We start from the raw sequence: 16781 nt of genomic DNA on the forward strand, positions 1-16781 counted from the left end.
ATCTGCTTTTCAAAATAGTGGATCCATGTTTTCAATTTTAAATGGCTTTCTCTTTCTCTGTATTATTAGGGGAGTATTTAGAGTTAACTCTATTTTTAAAGTGAATTGCATTATTTAAGTCAAAGAAAAAGAAAAATGTGTTATCTTTAACATAAACAATTGTTATGTTATATGGTTATATAAAAATAATAAAAAAAAATGAATGGATGTATAGGATAGGTTTTTTCCAAGATTAAGATTCATGTAGTATGCCTCATTGATTATAGCGTAATGATGAAATGGTATTTTTAATAGAGATCAGACAATTTCTGATGATTATATGTGAGGCAATTCTAAACTACTGTATTGGTAAATTGAAAGCATTTTGCAGACCCAGAAGAGAATAAATAATATAATAATTATAAAAGGAACCATACTATGGGAAGAGATAACCCTATTAACTCGCTAAGGGGTTAAACTCATTTTTGATAAGCATATAAAATGTAGTTTTTGTGGTTAGACTTTTGATACTCAATTTGAACTCAATTGAAGTATTACAACCATATCCTTGAAAGTGTAGGAAACAGCTGCAATGTGATTTTAATATTTGCAATATATTAGTGTTTTCAATGTATTCTGACAATGGAAAAGTACCTAACCGCATGTCTGCATTACACCCATGACCCAGACTGTCAGTATTGCACACCCTGTATGAAGACTCTGCTTTCACTGTTTATGTATACACCCCTAGACAACCGTGCTATACATACACAATAAATCTTCAAAAGCTTATTAATATTATATCTGTGTGGTACACAAAGAGGGGGGTTTGAGTTAAGTAATCTTGACCTACATATGGAATATGCTTCCTCCTTGCCCACTTTTGGTCAAACTGTTGGTCTGTGACTGGCCCTCTTTGACCCCAACTGAATTTCTTGAGAAGATTCATGAGAAAGATTGAGCAAGTTGTTTTGATATAAAGAAATAAGGAAATTAGTATGTTGTATAGGTCACAAAGGATTGTGATCTTAAGCAGACGAGACAAGGACATTTGGGAGGTGATAGGAGATTGAATCAGAAAAGTTTTAGAGGCAGAGGTAGATAATTTGATCAAAGGGTTTAACTTTTGTAGAGGTGGCAACTTCAGCACTGTTTTAATTGTGGATATCATGGGTTCACCCCAAGGTGCTCGTGGTGAACACGGTTCTCCCGGTCAAACTGGCCCCACTGGTACTCCTGGTATTGCTGGTGCCCCTGGCGTCCCTGGTGCCTGTGGTGCTCCTGGACCTCAAGGCCCCGAAGGTTCCCCTTGACCTAAGGGTAACAATGGTGAACCTGGTGCTCAAGGAAACAAAGGAGAACCCGGTGCTAAGGGAGAACCTGACCCAGCTGGCGTTCAAGGACCCATCCTGGCAGGTTTCTTAATACCAACCACAGCTTCCAACCTATACCCAAACCCAACAACCCCAGCCTAATACACAGATGGTTCATGTTTTTAATACTTTATATATAGTTTTGAGTGATAAAACAGTATTAATGCTGGCTCTTAGAGGATGTACAAGCTGAAGTTGGGACCTAGACATTGTTTGCATAGGCTGCGCAATGTGAAATAACTAAAATAAAATAGGATAATAATAAGTATGCTTAGTCAATTTGTAACGTGGTATCATAGAGGCATCTGCAATAAAATAAGTGGGTTTCCAAGACCTGACACGTGAGGGCTATTTAATATAACATATGTCTACAGTTTGCTACCCCTTCCTTATCAGAGGCCACTTGCAACCTTAACACAGCAAGACAACTCTTCCGAAACCTGTATTAAACAAAGCACTTTAGAACAATAGTAATTCATTTTGTTTCTCCTATTTCATTCCTAGTTGTTCTGAAAAAAAATACAAAGACATTCTAAAGAGAAATTATGCATTAAAATTTTATAAAGGACAAATTCAATTAAATATAAGCAACACTGAGAGAAGTACATGTTGCACAAGTTAAGGATTTAACTTTAGTCTCTAATTTAAGTTTAGCCTAGATAATTAATTTATTGATGTCGTACTGATCCTTGTGTTTGTATCATTATAGAGACCGTACTGGAGTATTTGTGCCGCCTGATATTTGGGACTACACACCAATCTCTCTGACTGACCTACCTGCCTACCTACCTTTTTTGCAATTAAACCTGTTTGGTCAAAATCCATGCTGGCCGAAGAAACTGAGATGCTTACTTATGAGGACATAAACTAACTTTGAAAGTCCTGAAGGTGCAGTGCTGTCTAATGCCGCTATTTCTGTATTAACCCTTTCAACAATTGGGGTGTTGCACAGAGCATTGTGGTGAACATCCAGCAAACAGAAGAATTAAGTGACAATGACATTGTCTTGTTGTCAGCCATATTGCTACCCTTTGCTATGTTATGGTGTCTAAGATTATGAAACAAAGTTTATGGTGTCTAAGATTATTTATACTCCTTGAAAGACTTATTCTATTTTTCTGGACTATGCTGGACTATTGAACAATTTTTTTATTTTTATTTTTGTAGAGTTAGCTGGAGAGAGAGGAAGTGTTAGCTTACTCAGGCATAGATGTACTATGTGTGTCATTGATGTATGTTGAGTGTACCAAGGATGGATTCCCATGTATTAAGTGTGGATATGACTGGACCATCGATATAGGGATGTGATTAGGAGGCATATGATGCAAGGTCATGATTGGGATTATTGTTAGAATTGCAAACTGATTATAAGTTATCTCATGATTTAATATGTAAATGGGACTTTTTAAACTAATCAAGAAGTGTTTTGCAATCCCGATACCCAAGCTATTTACTTACAAGTGCGGGTTTTTATAAGTCACTAATGATGTCAACGTGAGGGGATGACATGTCTATACAGTCATGGCCCTCACTCAGGGTTTTCCAGATGTGCTTTTTTCCTCAAATATGAGTTTTTGCCACTGGGTTTTTTGACCTGGCCCCAGATCACCGGGTGGTCCAAAGATGGGGATAGATATTATTCCTGTTTTGACTATATGAGCTTACGTTATGAATTATAATAATAATAATATTCCCGTTGTTGGGAATAATACACTTCTTTCTGTATTGACCCATGGCTCAAGCTAAAGATAACATGATTGTCAGTCTGTTTAAAAATGGTTAACATGTCAGCTGTTTGAAATATTTTACTTGTACACTTAAAAGATGTATTCAACAGATAATTAAAAAAGCTGAAATCAACAGCTCGAACTTCTCTTAAAGGGAAAACCTATAGCACAGAGCAAATGGGGGAAATCAAGGTGAAGAAATGACGAAAACCCGCAGACGTGATAAGCACGTCTGAATATACCTCCTTTCGTTTCTCTGCCGCAGGCCTCCCATGGATATTTTCCGTAAGGTAGATCATGATATGATCTAAGAGGGGAATTGTAGGTACAAATATCCATCTCACTATCTATCCTAGCTGTTCATATAAGGGTTAATTTGAACCAAGAATACATTTGGAATTGTGCCAACTGCTGTGGCTTTCTGCAGTGTGCATACCTGCAAGGAGGGCAGGGTTGAGGAGTGGGTGGAAGATGATGTGGAGGATGATGAGGTGCTAGACCCCACATGGAATCAAGGTCATGTGAGTGACAGGTGCAGTTTGGAGGAAGATGTGCTGGTCGCACAGAGGCACCAGCACAGCATAAGAGGGAGCAGGGTGCAAAAGCGTAGCGGCCGTCCCTAGCGCTCATTGGCATGTATTATCTTTATAATTCCCACAGTTATCCAAGTAACAGTTGAAGCGATAAAAAGAACCATAGCAGATTTAATGAGCCTTCGCGGTCCGGTGACCAGGACCCAAACACTGTCTGGGTGGCGGTCGGAAGACCGGGACCCAGTATGCCTGATGTAGAAGTTAGGAGTCACAGTGTGGAATGGATTAGCAGGGTCTGGTGCAGGGTTACCGCACGCCCCCTGGTGTTGAGCACCAGCGTTTGTGCGGCCACGTACCAGGACCCTGATACAGCTTCAGTAAAAAGAGTACTGGATACCAGAAGCCACCACCAGACTGATCCGCAACTTGGAACAGGATGTGACATTCACTGTAGCGGCTGTGCGCACTTTCGGCGCCTCATATGCGACGTGCCCACAAGGTGGAACTCCACCTTGCACATGCTGGAGAGACAGTTTGAGCAGCAGCAGGCGATAGTGGAGTTTCAGCTGCAGCATGCACGGGTCAGTGGCTCTGCACCAGACTTCCCTCCAATTGATCAGAGTTAAAGGATTTCAAGTGGACTCATTACAATTACAGTGCCTCTAAAGAGTACTGTATTGCTATTTGTCATCACTACCTCCCCGGGAGTGGGTCATTTGTGTGCCTGCTGCCTTCCTTGCATGTGGTAGTCGTTTGTCAGGGACGGAATTGAACCCTGATTCCCCATTACCCGTGGTCACCATGATAGGCGCAGTCAATGGCATTGAAAGTTATTATGGATTGACATATGAATGCGTCGTCACCTTCTCGTTGGGGAGCACATTGAAAAAGTGCTCTAGCATGACGAGCTGGGTGATCTCCTCCGGGAACTTGGCTTGATGGGAGTTGAACCAGTTCTGGGTGGCCCTTGTGAGCTGCTGCAAAAAGTGCGGGCCGTCTTTGCGCGCTTTTGGCGCTCTCACCCTGCTGCTGCTCGCTTGTCTGCGCTGCAGCATAACTTCGGCCTTCTCGCTCACCGCCTCATGAGACTGTGCGAGCAGCAGCAGACGATAGTGGAGTTTCAGATGCAGCACGCACGGGTCAGTCGCTCTACGGAACAGTTTTCTTTATTTGTATGTTCCAATACTTTGGGGGCTACCCCAATTAAAATAAAAAATATATATAAAAAACAGTGTTGGCTACCTCCTCCTCGCTACCTCCTCCTCCACAGCTGCTTCCACCTACACTGCCATGGTCACTACCTCCTCAACCTATGGGTCATTTAGTATAAACTATGTACACCATAGCAGAGGCTTGTGAAGGCCTTTTCTCCATGCATCAGGAGTTGAGCATTTCTCCATGCATCAGGACTGCAAGAAATGCACCGCAGGCCGCAAATGTTTCTTTTTTTTGTATGTCCCAATATTTTGGGGGCTACCCCAATTAAAATTATATATATATATATATATATATATATATATATATATATATATATATATATATATATATATATATATAAACAGTGTTGGCTGCCTCCTCCTTCTCCACGACCGCTTCCACCTACACCGCCACGGTCACCGCCTCCTCAACCTATGGGTCACGTAGTATAAACTATGTACACAATAGCAGAGGCTTGTGAAGGAAAAGAGAATTCATTGTGAAATGAAAGAGAATACCCTGCACTCCAACCCTCTCAAATGGATAATTCTGGTGATCCTCCTGACAGCCATGCTTTAGATTTTGCTTTATGTTTTTCCAAAGCTAAAATCAAAGATTCCATCTAGTGCTATTTTATGGCTCAGATGTATTTTACATTTTATTTTGTTATTTTAAGTGATTTCCTCATCACATTTGTTTGCAGGGCACTTGTCCTACTCTTACCCCCATTTTACTTCCTTTTGCAGCCCTCTAGCCCTTTCCAGGACTTTTTTAGAGGCATTTTTGTGGCCAAAAGTTCGGGTCCCCATTGACTTCAATGGGGTTCGGGTTCGGGGTCAAGTTCGATCACGAACCCGGACTTTTTTTCAAAGTTCGGCCGAACCCGCCGGACCCGAACATCCAGGTGTTCGCTCAACTCTGATTGTGACATTATCAATCTACTAATTGCAAACTCTCATGGTCACTACTCTATCCTAATTCTCCTTGACATTTCCGCTACTTTTGATACTGTTGATCATCAACAGCTTCTTCTCATCCTTCATAATCTGGGTCTACGACATATTTCTCTTTCCTTGTGCTTCTCCTATCTCACCCAGCGCTCTTTTAGTGTTTCTTACTCTGGCTCTGCCTCTTCCTCCCAACCTCTCTCTTTTGGTGTTCCCCTAGGTTCAGTGCTTGGTCCCCTACACTGCATCCCTTGGTAAACTTATCAGCTCCTTTGGCTTCCAATATCACTTCTATGCAGATGACATGCATTTCTACCTGCCCTCCCCTGATCTCTCCCCACCCCTCTTGACTAGTGTCTCTGACTGCCTCTCTGCTATTTCTAACTGGATCGCTGCCCACTTCCTTAAACTCAACTTGTCCAAAACAGAACTTTTGGTCTTTCCTCCCTCAAGTGTTGCTACTCCCATCTCTGTCTCCCTCCATGTTAATGGTGGTACCATCAGCTCAATCACACAGGCTCGCATCCATAGTTGTTCTCTTTGACTCCGACCTCTCTTTCACCCATCATGTCCAGTCGATCGCCGAATCCTGCCGCTTCAATCTCAAAAAAATTATGCGCATCCGCCCCTACTTAATGCCAGATGCGGCTAAGGTGCTGGCCCATGCCACTGTCCTCTCTCGCCTCAACTACTGCAATCCGCTTCTTAGTGGTCCTCCGTGCTTCCAACTTGCCCCATTGCAGTCTATAATGAATGAGGTGGTGAGGCTTATCTTTTTGTTTGCCCACACCTCCCATGCCTCACCCCTCTGTCAGTCCCTGCATTGGCTTCTTGTAAGATTTAGGGTTCAATATAAAATTCTGGTTCTTGCTTTTAAATCTCTACATAATGCTCCCTAATACACAAGTATGTCCAGTCTAGGCCCATACGCTCTGGCGAAGACCTATGTCTATCCTCTGTTCGTACTCCCACCTCTGATGCTCGCATTCAAGATTTCTCTAGGGCTGCACCATTCCTGTGGAACTCCCTTCCCTTCTACGTTAGACGCAGTCTCCACTCATTCAAAACATCATTAAAAACTCACTTTTTCACGAAAGCATATCAATTAAACTGTTAATGGCTCCAAAAAAAACCCACAATAAGTCTTCTTAGAGTATTATTCTACCAATTTACTTCCCTAATACTTCCCTTATGTTTTGTGTCACTATACCCCACTCCTTCTAGCATGTAAGCTCATTGAGCAGGGCCATCAACTATTCTGTTTCTGTGCACCAAACTTGTCTGGTTACAATTGCATGTTTGTTAGTCCACCCATTGCAAAAGTGCTACAGAATTTGTTGGTGCTATATAAATATAATAATAATAATAATTATTATTATTATTATTATTATTATTATGATGATTATTATGAATTTCAACAATTAATATAACTATATGGAAAATTTGGTAGCCAAGAAATTTAACTTTAACCTTATTTCTTTAAAGAAAAATCTAAAAAGTTAAATCTTTAAAATAAGAATGAGCAGAAAGCAATGTTAAAGCGGCACTGTCATGCTGAACTTACCTTCAGTTCTTCATGTCTGCACTAGTTTGCTTTAAATCTTAAGCAAAAGTAGTGACTATATGTCTTATGGAGGTTTCCTACTCCTGACCAGCTCTGACCAGTGGAGGAACAAAGTGTGCTCCGTTTGCTGTGGTCAGAGAAATTTTCCCATAATTCCTCCTTTCCTCCGTGTTCTCGCGATGTTTCCTGTCAGTATTCCCGAACATACTGTCACTTAGACAGAACGCCGGCGAAACTACCGAATTTCGTCTTAACAGAATGAGAAAAGTTTCTCCATTCATGTTAGGATGCAACTCAGGACTTTGTTCAGATCGAAATTTCATTTGAATGAATGAAACTCTGATCCTATTCGTGCCACGGCTGCTGCTTGCAGCCGCTTAGTAAATTACTCCCTAATTCCAACGGTATTAGGGAGCTGTCTACCAAAAGGCTGAAAGACCTAAATTGAGTATTTTAGGTATTTTAGGTCTAGTATTAGTAAATTCTGCCCTTACTCGCTATGCCGCAAGTAGGGTTATGTCTACTAAACAGTGGGTAGCCAGTGGCGAGGGTGAGAAGAGAAGGTAGGAATTTATTTCATTTTATTTGGGTAGGGTGGTTACTAGGGGCTTGGTGGCACTACTTCCTGACGCTTCTATTTTTAAATCTTACAAGGAGGGAGCTGCGCACTGATAGCTTCCTCCTTGAAATAAACTAAACAAATGAACACCGATATTCTGTGTTTGTCTGTTCGTCTGACATTTCTATTCATTCCTTAGTCTTTCTGACCAATGAATGACTAGATTAAATTCTTGTAGCGAATTCCCAAGTGTTTAACTGGGAATGCGCATTAATTTCACAGAACTATCTAGTGTGGGCAGATGACGTGTCCCACCCAAAGATGGCGGCGCCCAGGACCTAGGTCTGGGCACAAAATAAAGATTTAAAAAGAGGTAATATGGGGGGCTTAGGGGCATTTGGGAGTGGCTAAGGGGACAATTAGATGTAGTGGAGTCGGGAGGGGGGGTTAAAAAAAACTGGATTCGGCCATGAAAGTGCCACTTTAAGTCAATGATCTAAATTATAAGACAGTATAAAATGACCTTTTATTGGTTAAAATGTCCTAGGAGGAAAGGGAAGTTCTGAATGGCAACCGGGAGGGTTCAAATGATGAGCTGTAATCACTAGCAATGTACAAGATCTCTAGTAAGCCCAATGAGCAGTATGCTTGTGTAATAAATCCTGTATAGTTACAATCAATTGTCCCATTGTTCCATTTACATGTTCTACCATTGTATATCATTCTCTCAATATGGGCTATTCACACAATAGCACACACACAATATGTCTCTGGCCCAATAGGAGGGGGGTTTTCAACCACTAAAAGAATGGTCATATAGGTTTATGACCACCAAAAAGATGAAATTCGGTGGCATTGCCACCAAATATGAGGTATGTACCTAGGTGTTGCTGACCTATCCCACACACACCAGTCTCCGTAGATATGTAGACTTGTATAGCTACTGGGGCCCTATACCAATGGGACATACATTTATAGGTTGTCTCTTGAGTGCATGAGGAAATAGAGCAATATTGTGTAAAAGTGCACATTTTCTTGCCACTATTAATTAGCCAAATGAAAGTGTAATTCTTCATTCTATTTGTCCCTGTATGGGAGCTAGTGGAAGTGGATGACATAAGCAGGGTATAACTGATTGATACCATGGGAAATAGTGTTCTGGCAAAGTTTTTCAATATAAGATCAAGGGTGATCAGATTGCAATGTCCAAAAGGTATAACAAATGTGTGGCTCAAGACTCAGACCTGTCCTGCGAAATGGTCTGTCCCTCTTCTTCCATTAGAGGGACCACTGACATCTTCCAGGCAGGTATTGATCCCTCTGTCTGTCGTAATTCTTCCAGGCAGGTATTGACTCATCTGCCAATCCTCCTCCTTCCAGGCAGGTATCAAGCTAACTGTCTGTCCTCTTCCTTCCAGGCAGGTATCAAGCCATCTGTCAGTCCTCCTTCTTCCAGGCAGAAATTGAATCTTCTGCCTGCACTGAACCCAATTACTGTCTTTACAAAAGTCTAGTTCCCACACTTTTTTTAGGGTGTCAAAGATGATGTGGACCAATCAGAATGCTGATGTATATATGCTTAGGTTTTTAGCTCCATAGTCTGTTTTGACCTTGCTTCGTTAATGGCTCTGTATTGTTCTTTATCCTGACCTTGGCCTGTTCCTGTTTATATTTTTTTTCTCTTTTCTGTTTTTAGCCTGGCCATTTTAAGGAAATGCTCTGTCCAGGGGCTAAATGCACTTTCCTTAGTGTAAGCACGTTAACATGCAGGTTCCGGGATGGTAAATAGGCCGATATATGGTATATAGGTATATATACAGGATTGTCCAACCACACATGAGAAGCTCATTTAATTGGTACTCATAACAAAAGTGAATTTTTTACCAGTGCGTAAAAGTAAGATGGAAGCAGAACCAAATGGATTCTGCTTGAGGTGCTAGATAGAGAGACCAGGGCTGTCTAAAAGCGTAACCCTGATGATTGGTAAGTAACAAGACAAGAAAAAAGCATGAACTCCCCCTCCTTTTCACCTCACGCTTTTTTGCACATTAGTAAAATTACAGTGCTATAAACTTTCTTATATCCCACATTTGATTTTGTTACTTTTACCAAGAGAGAGGCTGGTCATGTAAATTGTCAGTGATTTCTCACTCTCGGTCAACTTGTCTTCTTATTCTGTCCCCCTTATTTCCTATCTCTGGTTGTTTTTGTGCTGACTATGCACACTCTTTGAGCCAAATTGTGTGGGGTCTTTCAATAATATACCTCAAAGGGAGGAGATACATGTCTAATGTCACTATACTATTGTCAGGATCGGGACAGGGATCCAACACGCAGAGTACAAACAGTAGAAAGGTACGTATACCGGACCTTAGAATGGCCGGACTAACGTACAGAGAAAAATAGAGAATGGTCAGAGACAAGCCGAGGTCGAGGGAACGAGAAGACAGGTAAGCGAGAGACAAGCCGGATCAAAGGGGTAACAGAGATAAGCAGGGTAGTACAACAAGCCGGGTCAAAACCAAAGAGAAAACTAGAATACCAGAGCACTGAGTGACTAGACAGGCTAGAACCACGACAGGGCAATGAGCTGAAGAGAGAAGCAAGCTTAAATACCCTGGCTCCGGAGAGTAGACACGCCTCCGACGAGTGCTGATTAGATATCAGACAATTGAGTGACAGGTCGCTCGGGATTGGCGTCATGACGTCGAGTGCCGAGCGTCATGTTAGAAAAGGAAGTGGATCCCTCGCGGCCAGCGTTTAAGTGACCGGATGGACCGCGAGGAACGGAGGAAACGGCTCGTCTGGACGGATAAACGTCTAAGTCTCTACCTCTCTCAGAGGTAGAGACTTCAGGTACCCTGACAGTACCCCCCCTCTCAGATACGCCCACCGGGCGGAAGGAACCGGGACGGGATGGGAAGCGGGAGTGAAACGCCCTGCGGAGGCGAGGGGCATGAACATCCTCTTGAGGTACCCAACTCCTCTCCTCAGGACCATATCCCTTCCAGTTGACCAGATATTGTAGCCTCCCCCGAGAGAATCGGGAATCGATAATGGAGTCGACTTCGTATTCCTCCTGATCCTCCACCTGGACAGAACGAGGTGAGGGAACCGTTGAGGAAAATCTGTTGCAAATTAGCGGTTTCAACAAGGAAACATGAAAGGAGTTAGGGATGCGTAAGGCAGGTGGAAGAGCTAGGCGATACGCAACCGGGTTGATACGAGTCAGAACCCTGTAAGGACCAATGTAGCGAGGAGCGAATTTCATAGAGGGAACTTTTAAACGAATGTTCCTAGTACTCAGCCATACTCTATCCCCAGGAACAAAAACTGGTGCCGCCCTTCTGTGCTTATCAGCGTCTTTTTTGAACAACATAGAATTATGCAGGAGAATTTGACAAGTCTGATCCCACAACTTCTTCAGATTGGCGACATGATCATCAACCGATGGTACTCCTTGGGAAGAAGAGACCGAAGGAAAAATGGAAGGATGAAAGCCATAATTCATGAAGAAGGGGCTAGAACGAGTAGAATCACAAACGAGATTGTTGTGTGCGAACTCCGCCCAAGGAATCAAACCGACCCAATCGTCCTGGTGTTCAGAAACAAAGCAGCGCAGATATTGTTCAATCTTTTGATTGGTACGTTCAGCAGCTCCGTTAGACTGAGGGTGATAGGCAGAAGAAAAGTTCAATTTGATGCCTAATTGAGAACAGAAGGATCTCCAGAATCGTGAGACAAATTGAGAGCCTCTATCAGAGACAATTTCAGAAGGTATCCCATGTAAGCGAAAAACTTCTCTCGCGAAAATCTCCGCCAATTCAGGAGAAGTCGGAAGTTTAGGTAACGGCACGAAATGAGCCATCTTAGTAAATCTATCAACCACCGTGAGAATAACCGTCTGTCTCTTGGAAACAGGCAAATCCACAATAAAGTCCATGGCCAAACAGGACCATGGTCTCTCTGGAATGTCCAAGGGGTGTAATAGGCCACATGGAGATGTATGAGGTTGTTTAGTCTTGGTACAGATCTCACAAGCTCCGATGAACTCCTTAATATCCTTTCGTAAGGAAGGCCACCAGAAATCCTTGGAGATCAGGGAATATGTCTTGTGAATGCCAGGATGACCAGCCACCTTACTCTCGTGGAAACACTGCAAGAGCTCCAGTTGGAGTTCAGGAGGAACAACGTTTCTTCCCTCAGGAGTCTGTCTAGGTGCCAGATGTTGTGACTTCATGATCTGGGCAAGCAACGGAGAATGAATTTTGAGACTTGTGTTAGCAATAATATTGCATTTAGGTACTATAGAGGACAGAACCGGTTCAGATGAAGCAGAAGGTTCATATTGGCGAGATAGGGCATCGGCTTTAGAATTCTTTGAACCAGGTCTATAAGTGAGAACGTAATTGAAATGGGTAAGGAATAACGACCAACGAGCTTGCCTGGAAGACAATCGTTTGGCCTCTCCAATATAGGACAAGTTCTTGTGGTCCGTTAAAATAGTAACAGGGTGTAATGTCCCTTCCAATAAATGTCTCCATTCTTTTAAAGCCTTGATAACAGCTAGTAGTTCTCTGTCACCAATGTCATATCTGCTCTCGGCACCAGATAATTTTCTAGAAAAAAATCCACATGGATGTAATGGTTTATCCACACCTAACCTTTGAGATAGGATAGCACCTATACCAGTCTCTGAGGCGTCTACCTCAAGTAGGAAAGGCAGAGTAGTATCGGGGTGAACTAAAATTGGAGCAGAAGCAAAAAGCTCCTTGAGAGTTTTGAAAGCAAGGAGAGCTTCAGTAGACCAATTCTTAGTGTCGGCCCCCTGTTTGGTCATATTGGTAATAGGCGCAATAATAGAAGAGTATCCCTTAATGAAGCGCCTATAATAATTGGAGAATCCAATAAATCTCTGAACGGCCTTGAGACCCTTAGGTAAAGGCCAATCTAGAATGGACTGGAGTTTATCCGGATCCATCTTAAATCCCTCCCCAGAAATCACATAACCAAGGAAGTTTACTTGGGATTGATCAAAGCTACATTTCTCCAATTTGCAGTACAAGCCATGTTGAAGAAGTTTGTGCAAAACCCTTCTGACTTGTTTGTGGTGAGTCTCAATCTCTCTAGAATGTATGAGTATATCATCCAGGTATACAATAACACAATCATGCTGAAATTCCCTAAGAACCTCATTGATCAGATCCTGAAATACAGCCGGTGCATTACATAACCCAAAAGGCATTACTGTATATTCATAGTGACCATATCGAGTATTGAACGCTGTCATCCACTCGTGTCCCTTCTGGATTCTCACCAAGTTATATGCCCCTCTGAGATCTAACTTGGTGAAAATTTTAGAACCCTTTAAACGATCAAAGAGTTCGGTAATCAAAGGAATGGGATAAGCATTCTTAATAGTTATCTTGTTCAAACCTCGATAATCAATACAAGGTCTCAATGTACCATCCTTCTTTTTAACAAAAAAAAATCCAGCCCCGGCAGGAGAGGAGGATCTCCTAATGAATCCCTTGTCTAAATTCTCATGAACTGAGAACTGAGTTCTCTTTAGTAGATAACGGGTATACATGACCCCTGGGAGGCATGGTACCCGGGAGTAGGTTAATCTTGCAATCAAAGGACCTGTGTGGAGGTAAGGTGTCGGCTTTCTTTTTATCAAATACCGCCTTTAAATCCAGGTACTGAGGCGGTATTTGTGTCTCTGTAGAGTTGGAAGAATTAGCCGATGTGTTAGCTAGACAAAGGGGCGAGACCCTCCGCAAACATCTCTCTTGACAACTCTGACCCCATGAGACTATCTCCCCTAACTCCCAATCAATGATAGGGTTATGTCTTTTTAACCAAGAATACCCCAGGACTATGGGAATAGAAGGAGAGGAAATAAGCAATAAAGATATGTCTTCTCTATGTAAGATACCAACAGTTAAGTTAACAGGTATGGTCTCACGGAAAATAACAGGCTCAAGTAAAGGTCTACCATCTATGGCCTCAATGGCCAGGGGTGTCTCCCTTAACTGGGATGGGATAGCATGCTTGGTAACAAAAACTTGGTCGATAAAGCTCTCAGCAGCTCCAGAATCGATCAATGCCATGGTCTTTAATACTCCCTTCTCCCAAGTTAAAGAAACGGGTAACAGAAGCCTGTGATCTTTATAATTGTGAATAGAGGACAAAATAGAAACACCCAAGGCCTGTCCTCTAGAGAAACTTAGGTGCGTGCGTTTCCCGAACGATTAGGACAATTTAGGCGTAAGTGACCTCTGACTCCACAGTACATACATAAACCCTCCCTTCTCCTGTACTGTCTCTCCTCCTCTGTGAGGTGAGTGTTACCAATCTGCATAGGCTCTGGAAAACGTAAGGTTTCGGTCTCAGAATTTTGAAATGAGGGAGCTAGTTTAAAGGAAGGTCTACGGGTCCTATCTCGAGTGTTCTGCCTCTCTCTTAAGCGTTCATCAATGCGAGAGATAAAATAAATTAAATCCTCCAAATTCTCAGGGAGCTCTCTAGTAGCGACCTCGTCAAGGATTACATCTGATAACCCATTCAAAAATACATCTATATAAGCCTGTTCGTTCCACTTAACTTCTGCCGCCAAGGACCTGAACTCTAGTGCGTAATCCACAAGTGTTCGATTCTCCTGTCTAAGGCGCAACAGTAATCTAGCTGCATTGACCTTTCTACCAGGGGGGTCAAAAGTTCTTCTAAAAGCAGCTATAAAGGCATTATAATTATAGACTAACGGATTATCATTCTCCCATAAAGGATTGGCCCATCTCAGAGCTTTCTCAATGAGTAACGTAATAATAAATCCAACCTTCGCTCTATCTGTAGGATAGGAACGGGGTTGTAATTCGAAGTGGATGCTGATCTGGTTTAAAAAACCACGACACTTCTCAGGAGAACCGCCATAACGTACTGGTGGGGTAATACGGGAAGAGGCACCTACAGTGGCTACCTCTAGACCTGAACTTACAGGAGAAATAGAAGGAATACGCGTCTCCTCTGGTGGGTTACTAGCACGAGACAATAGCGCCTGTAGTGCTAGGGCCATCAGATCCATCCTGTGTTCCATGGCGTCAAACCTGGGGTCGGAAGAACCAAGCTGACTGTTTGTACCTGCAGGATCCATTGGCCCTGTCGTAATGTCAGGATCGGGACAGGGATCCAACACGCAGAGTACAAACAGTAGAAAGGTACGTATACCGGACCTTAGAATGGCCGGGCTAACGTACAGAGAAAAATAGAGAATGGTCAGAGACAAGCCGAGGTCGAGGGAACGAGAAGACAGGTAAGCGAGAGACAAGCCGGATCAAAGGGGTAACAGAGATAAGCAGGGTAGTACAACAAGCCGGGTCAAAACCAAAGAGAAAACTAGAATACCAGAGCACTGAGTGACTAGACAGGCTAGAACCACGACAGGGCAATGAGCTGAAGAGAGAAGCAAGCTTAAATACCCTGGCTCCGGAGAGTAGACATGCCTCCGACGAGTGCTGATTAGATATCAGACAATTGAGTGACAGGTCGCTCGGGATTGGCGTCATGACGTCGAGTGCCGAGCGTCATGTTAGAAAAGGAAGTGGATCCCTCGCGGACAGCGTTTAAGTGACCGGATGGACAGCGAGGAACGGAGGAAACGGCTCGTCTGGACGGATAAACGTCTAAGTCTCTACCTCTCTCAGAGGTAGAGACTTCAGGTACCCTGACAACTATTCACAGATATGATTTAGATATGACAAGATTTCTCTAGGACTGGGGCAGAGTCAGTTCCAATTTCTCTATACCATTTGGTTCTTGATCAATTTACTCTTGATACTCCATCTCCTCCATTGTTTTTACTTTATAATAGCCTGTGGCAACATTGATTTTATGATTCACAATTGTTTAACCATGTAGGCAGTATGTGAATAAAGCCTGAGAGAGGTTTTCAACAAATTGTGACTTTGTACTATTTACTATAGAGTGCTACTCAGTATCACTTTGTTAGGACAAGATATTATTTTCACTTGGTGGTTTTTATGATTACACTGTACAGATTAGTATTAGTTTCATTGATCCAATTTTAATGTAGGGGATCAGTATACTACTAGGCAGGATTATTTATTTTTTTTACAGGAGGAGTCCATACTTTTTTCTTTTCTTCTTGCATTTCCATTTATAACATATAAATTATTTTATCAAATTAATAAATCAAAATGTTGTCTGTTTCTCGGGGTTGCTGATTTCTCTTGAGGCAGTCTGTATAACTTCTTTTTCATTATTATTTATAATTCTTTATTTTTTATTCATTTTTCCTTACCATATTCTAAGAAAGTTCAAAGTGCAAATGTGAATTTTTACAATTCTTAATTAATATAATTATCTTACACAAGTTCATAATGATTAATAGATTGTGAATTAACAATGAGTAGTTGAAAATAATGCATTTAAGCACATTTAATTGGTACAATTCCATTCATACTTCATTCATACTATGGGCACTTGAGAGAGAGAAGAGTCAATAAAATAATTTTAGCTTAAATTGTGAGTCCGAGGTATGTTTTGCGAGTTACTTATTATGATGCTAATTATTTATATACTACTTTATCCAAGGTTGCCAATACTTTTCAAATGTCTCCACTGCATCTGTATTTATAAAGAAACTGTGTTCCAGACTATATTGGTATGAAATTTGTTCAGATATTTGGCCAATCTTACTTAGTTGATTTCCAGTTGTGTGCTATCATTATCTTAGTAGCAAAAAGTGTGTGTTATTAAATATTGTTGAGATTTATTGCATGCTGGAAAATCAATGTTCCAAACGATTACGGATTTCTGTTGAGGTAGTCTGTATAATTTCATTGTGATTTCATCTAACTGACTTCTCACCAATGTCCCACCT

The 16781-nt window shown here is 41.9% G+C and overlaps 1 protein-coding gene across 1 annotated transcript in view; it reads right to left on the bottom strand.

Moving 5' to 3' along the window:
* Positions 1-1146: 1146 nt before the first annotated feature.
* The window catches only part of LOC134609375 (uncharacterized), a gene marked incomplete at its 5' end in the record, with an annotated part of 59589 nt that continues 43954 nt past the window's right edge, over positions 1147-16781 (bottom strand). Inside the window, one exon of the mRNA XM_063453052.1 lies at positions 1147-1293. Coding sequence (XP_063309122.1) covers positions 1147-1293 — 147 coding nt within the window. The remainder of the gene's footprint in view (positions 1294-16781) is intronic.

This window comes from Pelobates fuscus, chromosome 4, assembly GCF_036172605.1.
Source record: "Pelobates fuscus isolate aPelFus1 chromosome 4, aPelFus1.pri, whole genome shotgun sequence".
Lineage (NCBI taxonomy): Eukaryota > Metazoa > Chordata > Amphibia > Anura > Pelobatidae > Pelobates > Pelobates fuscus.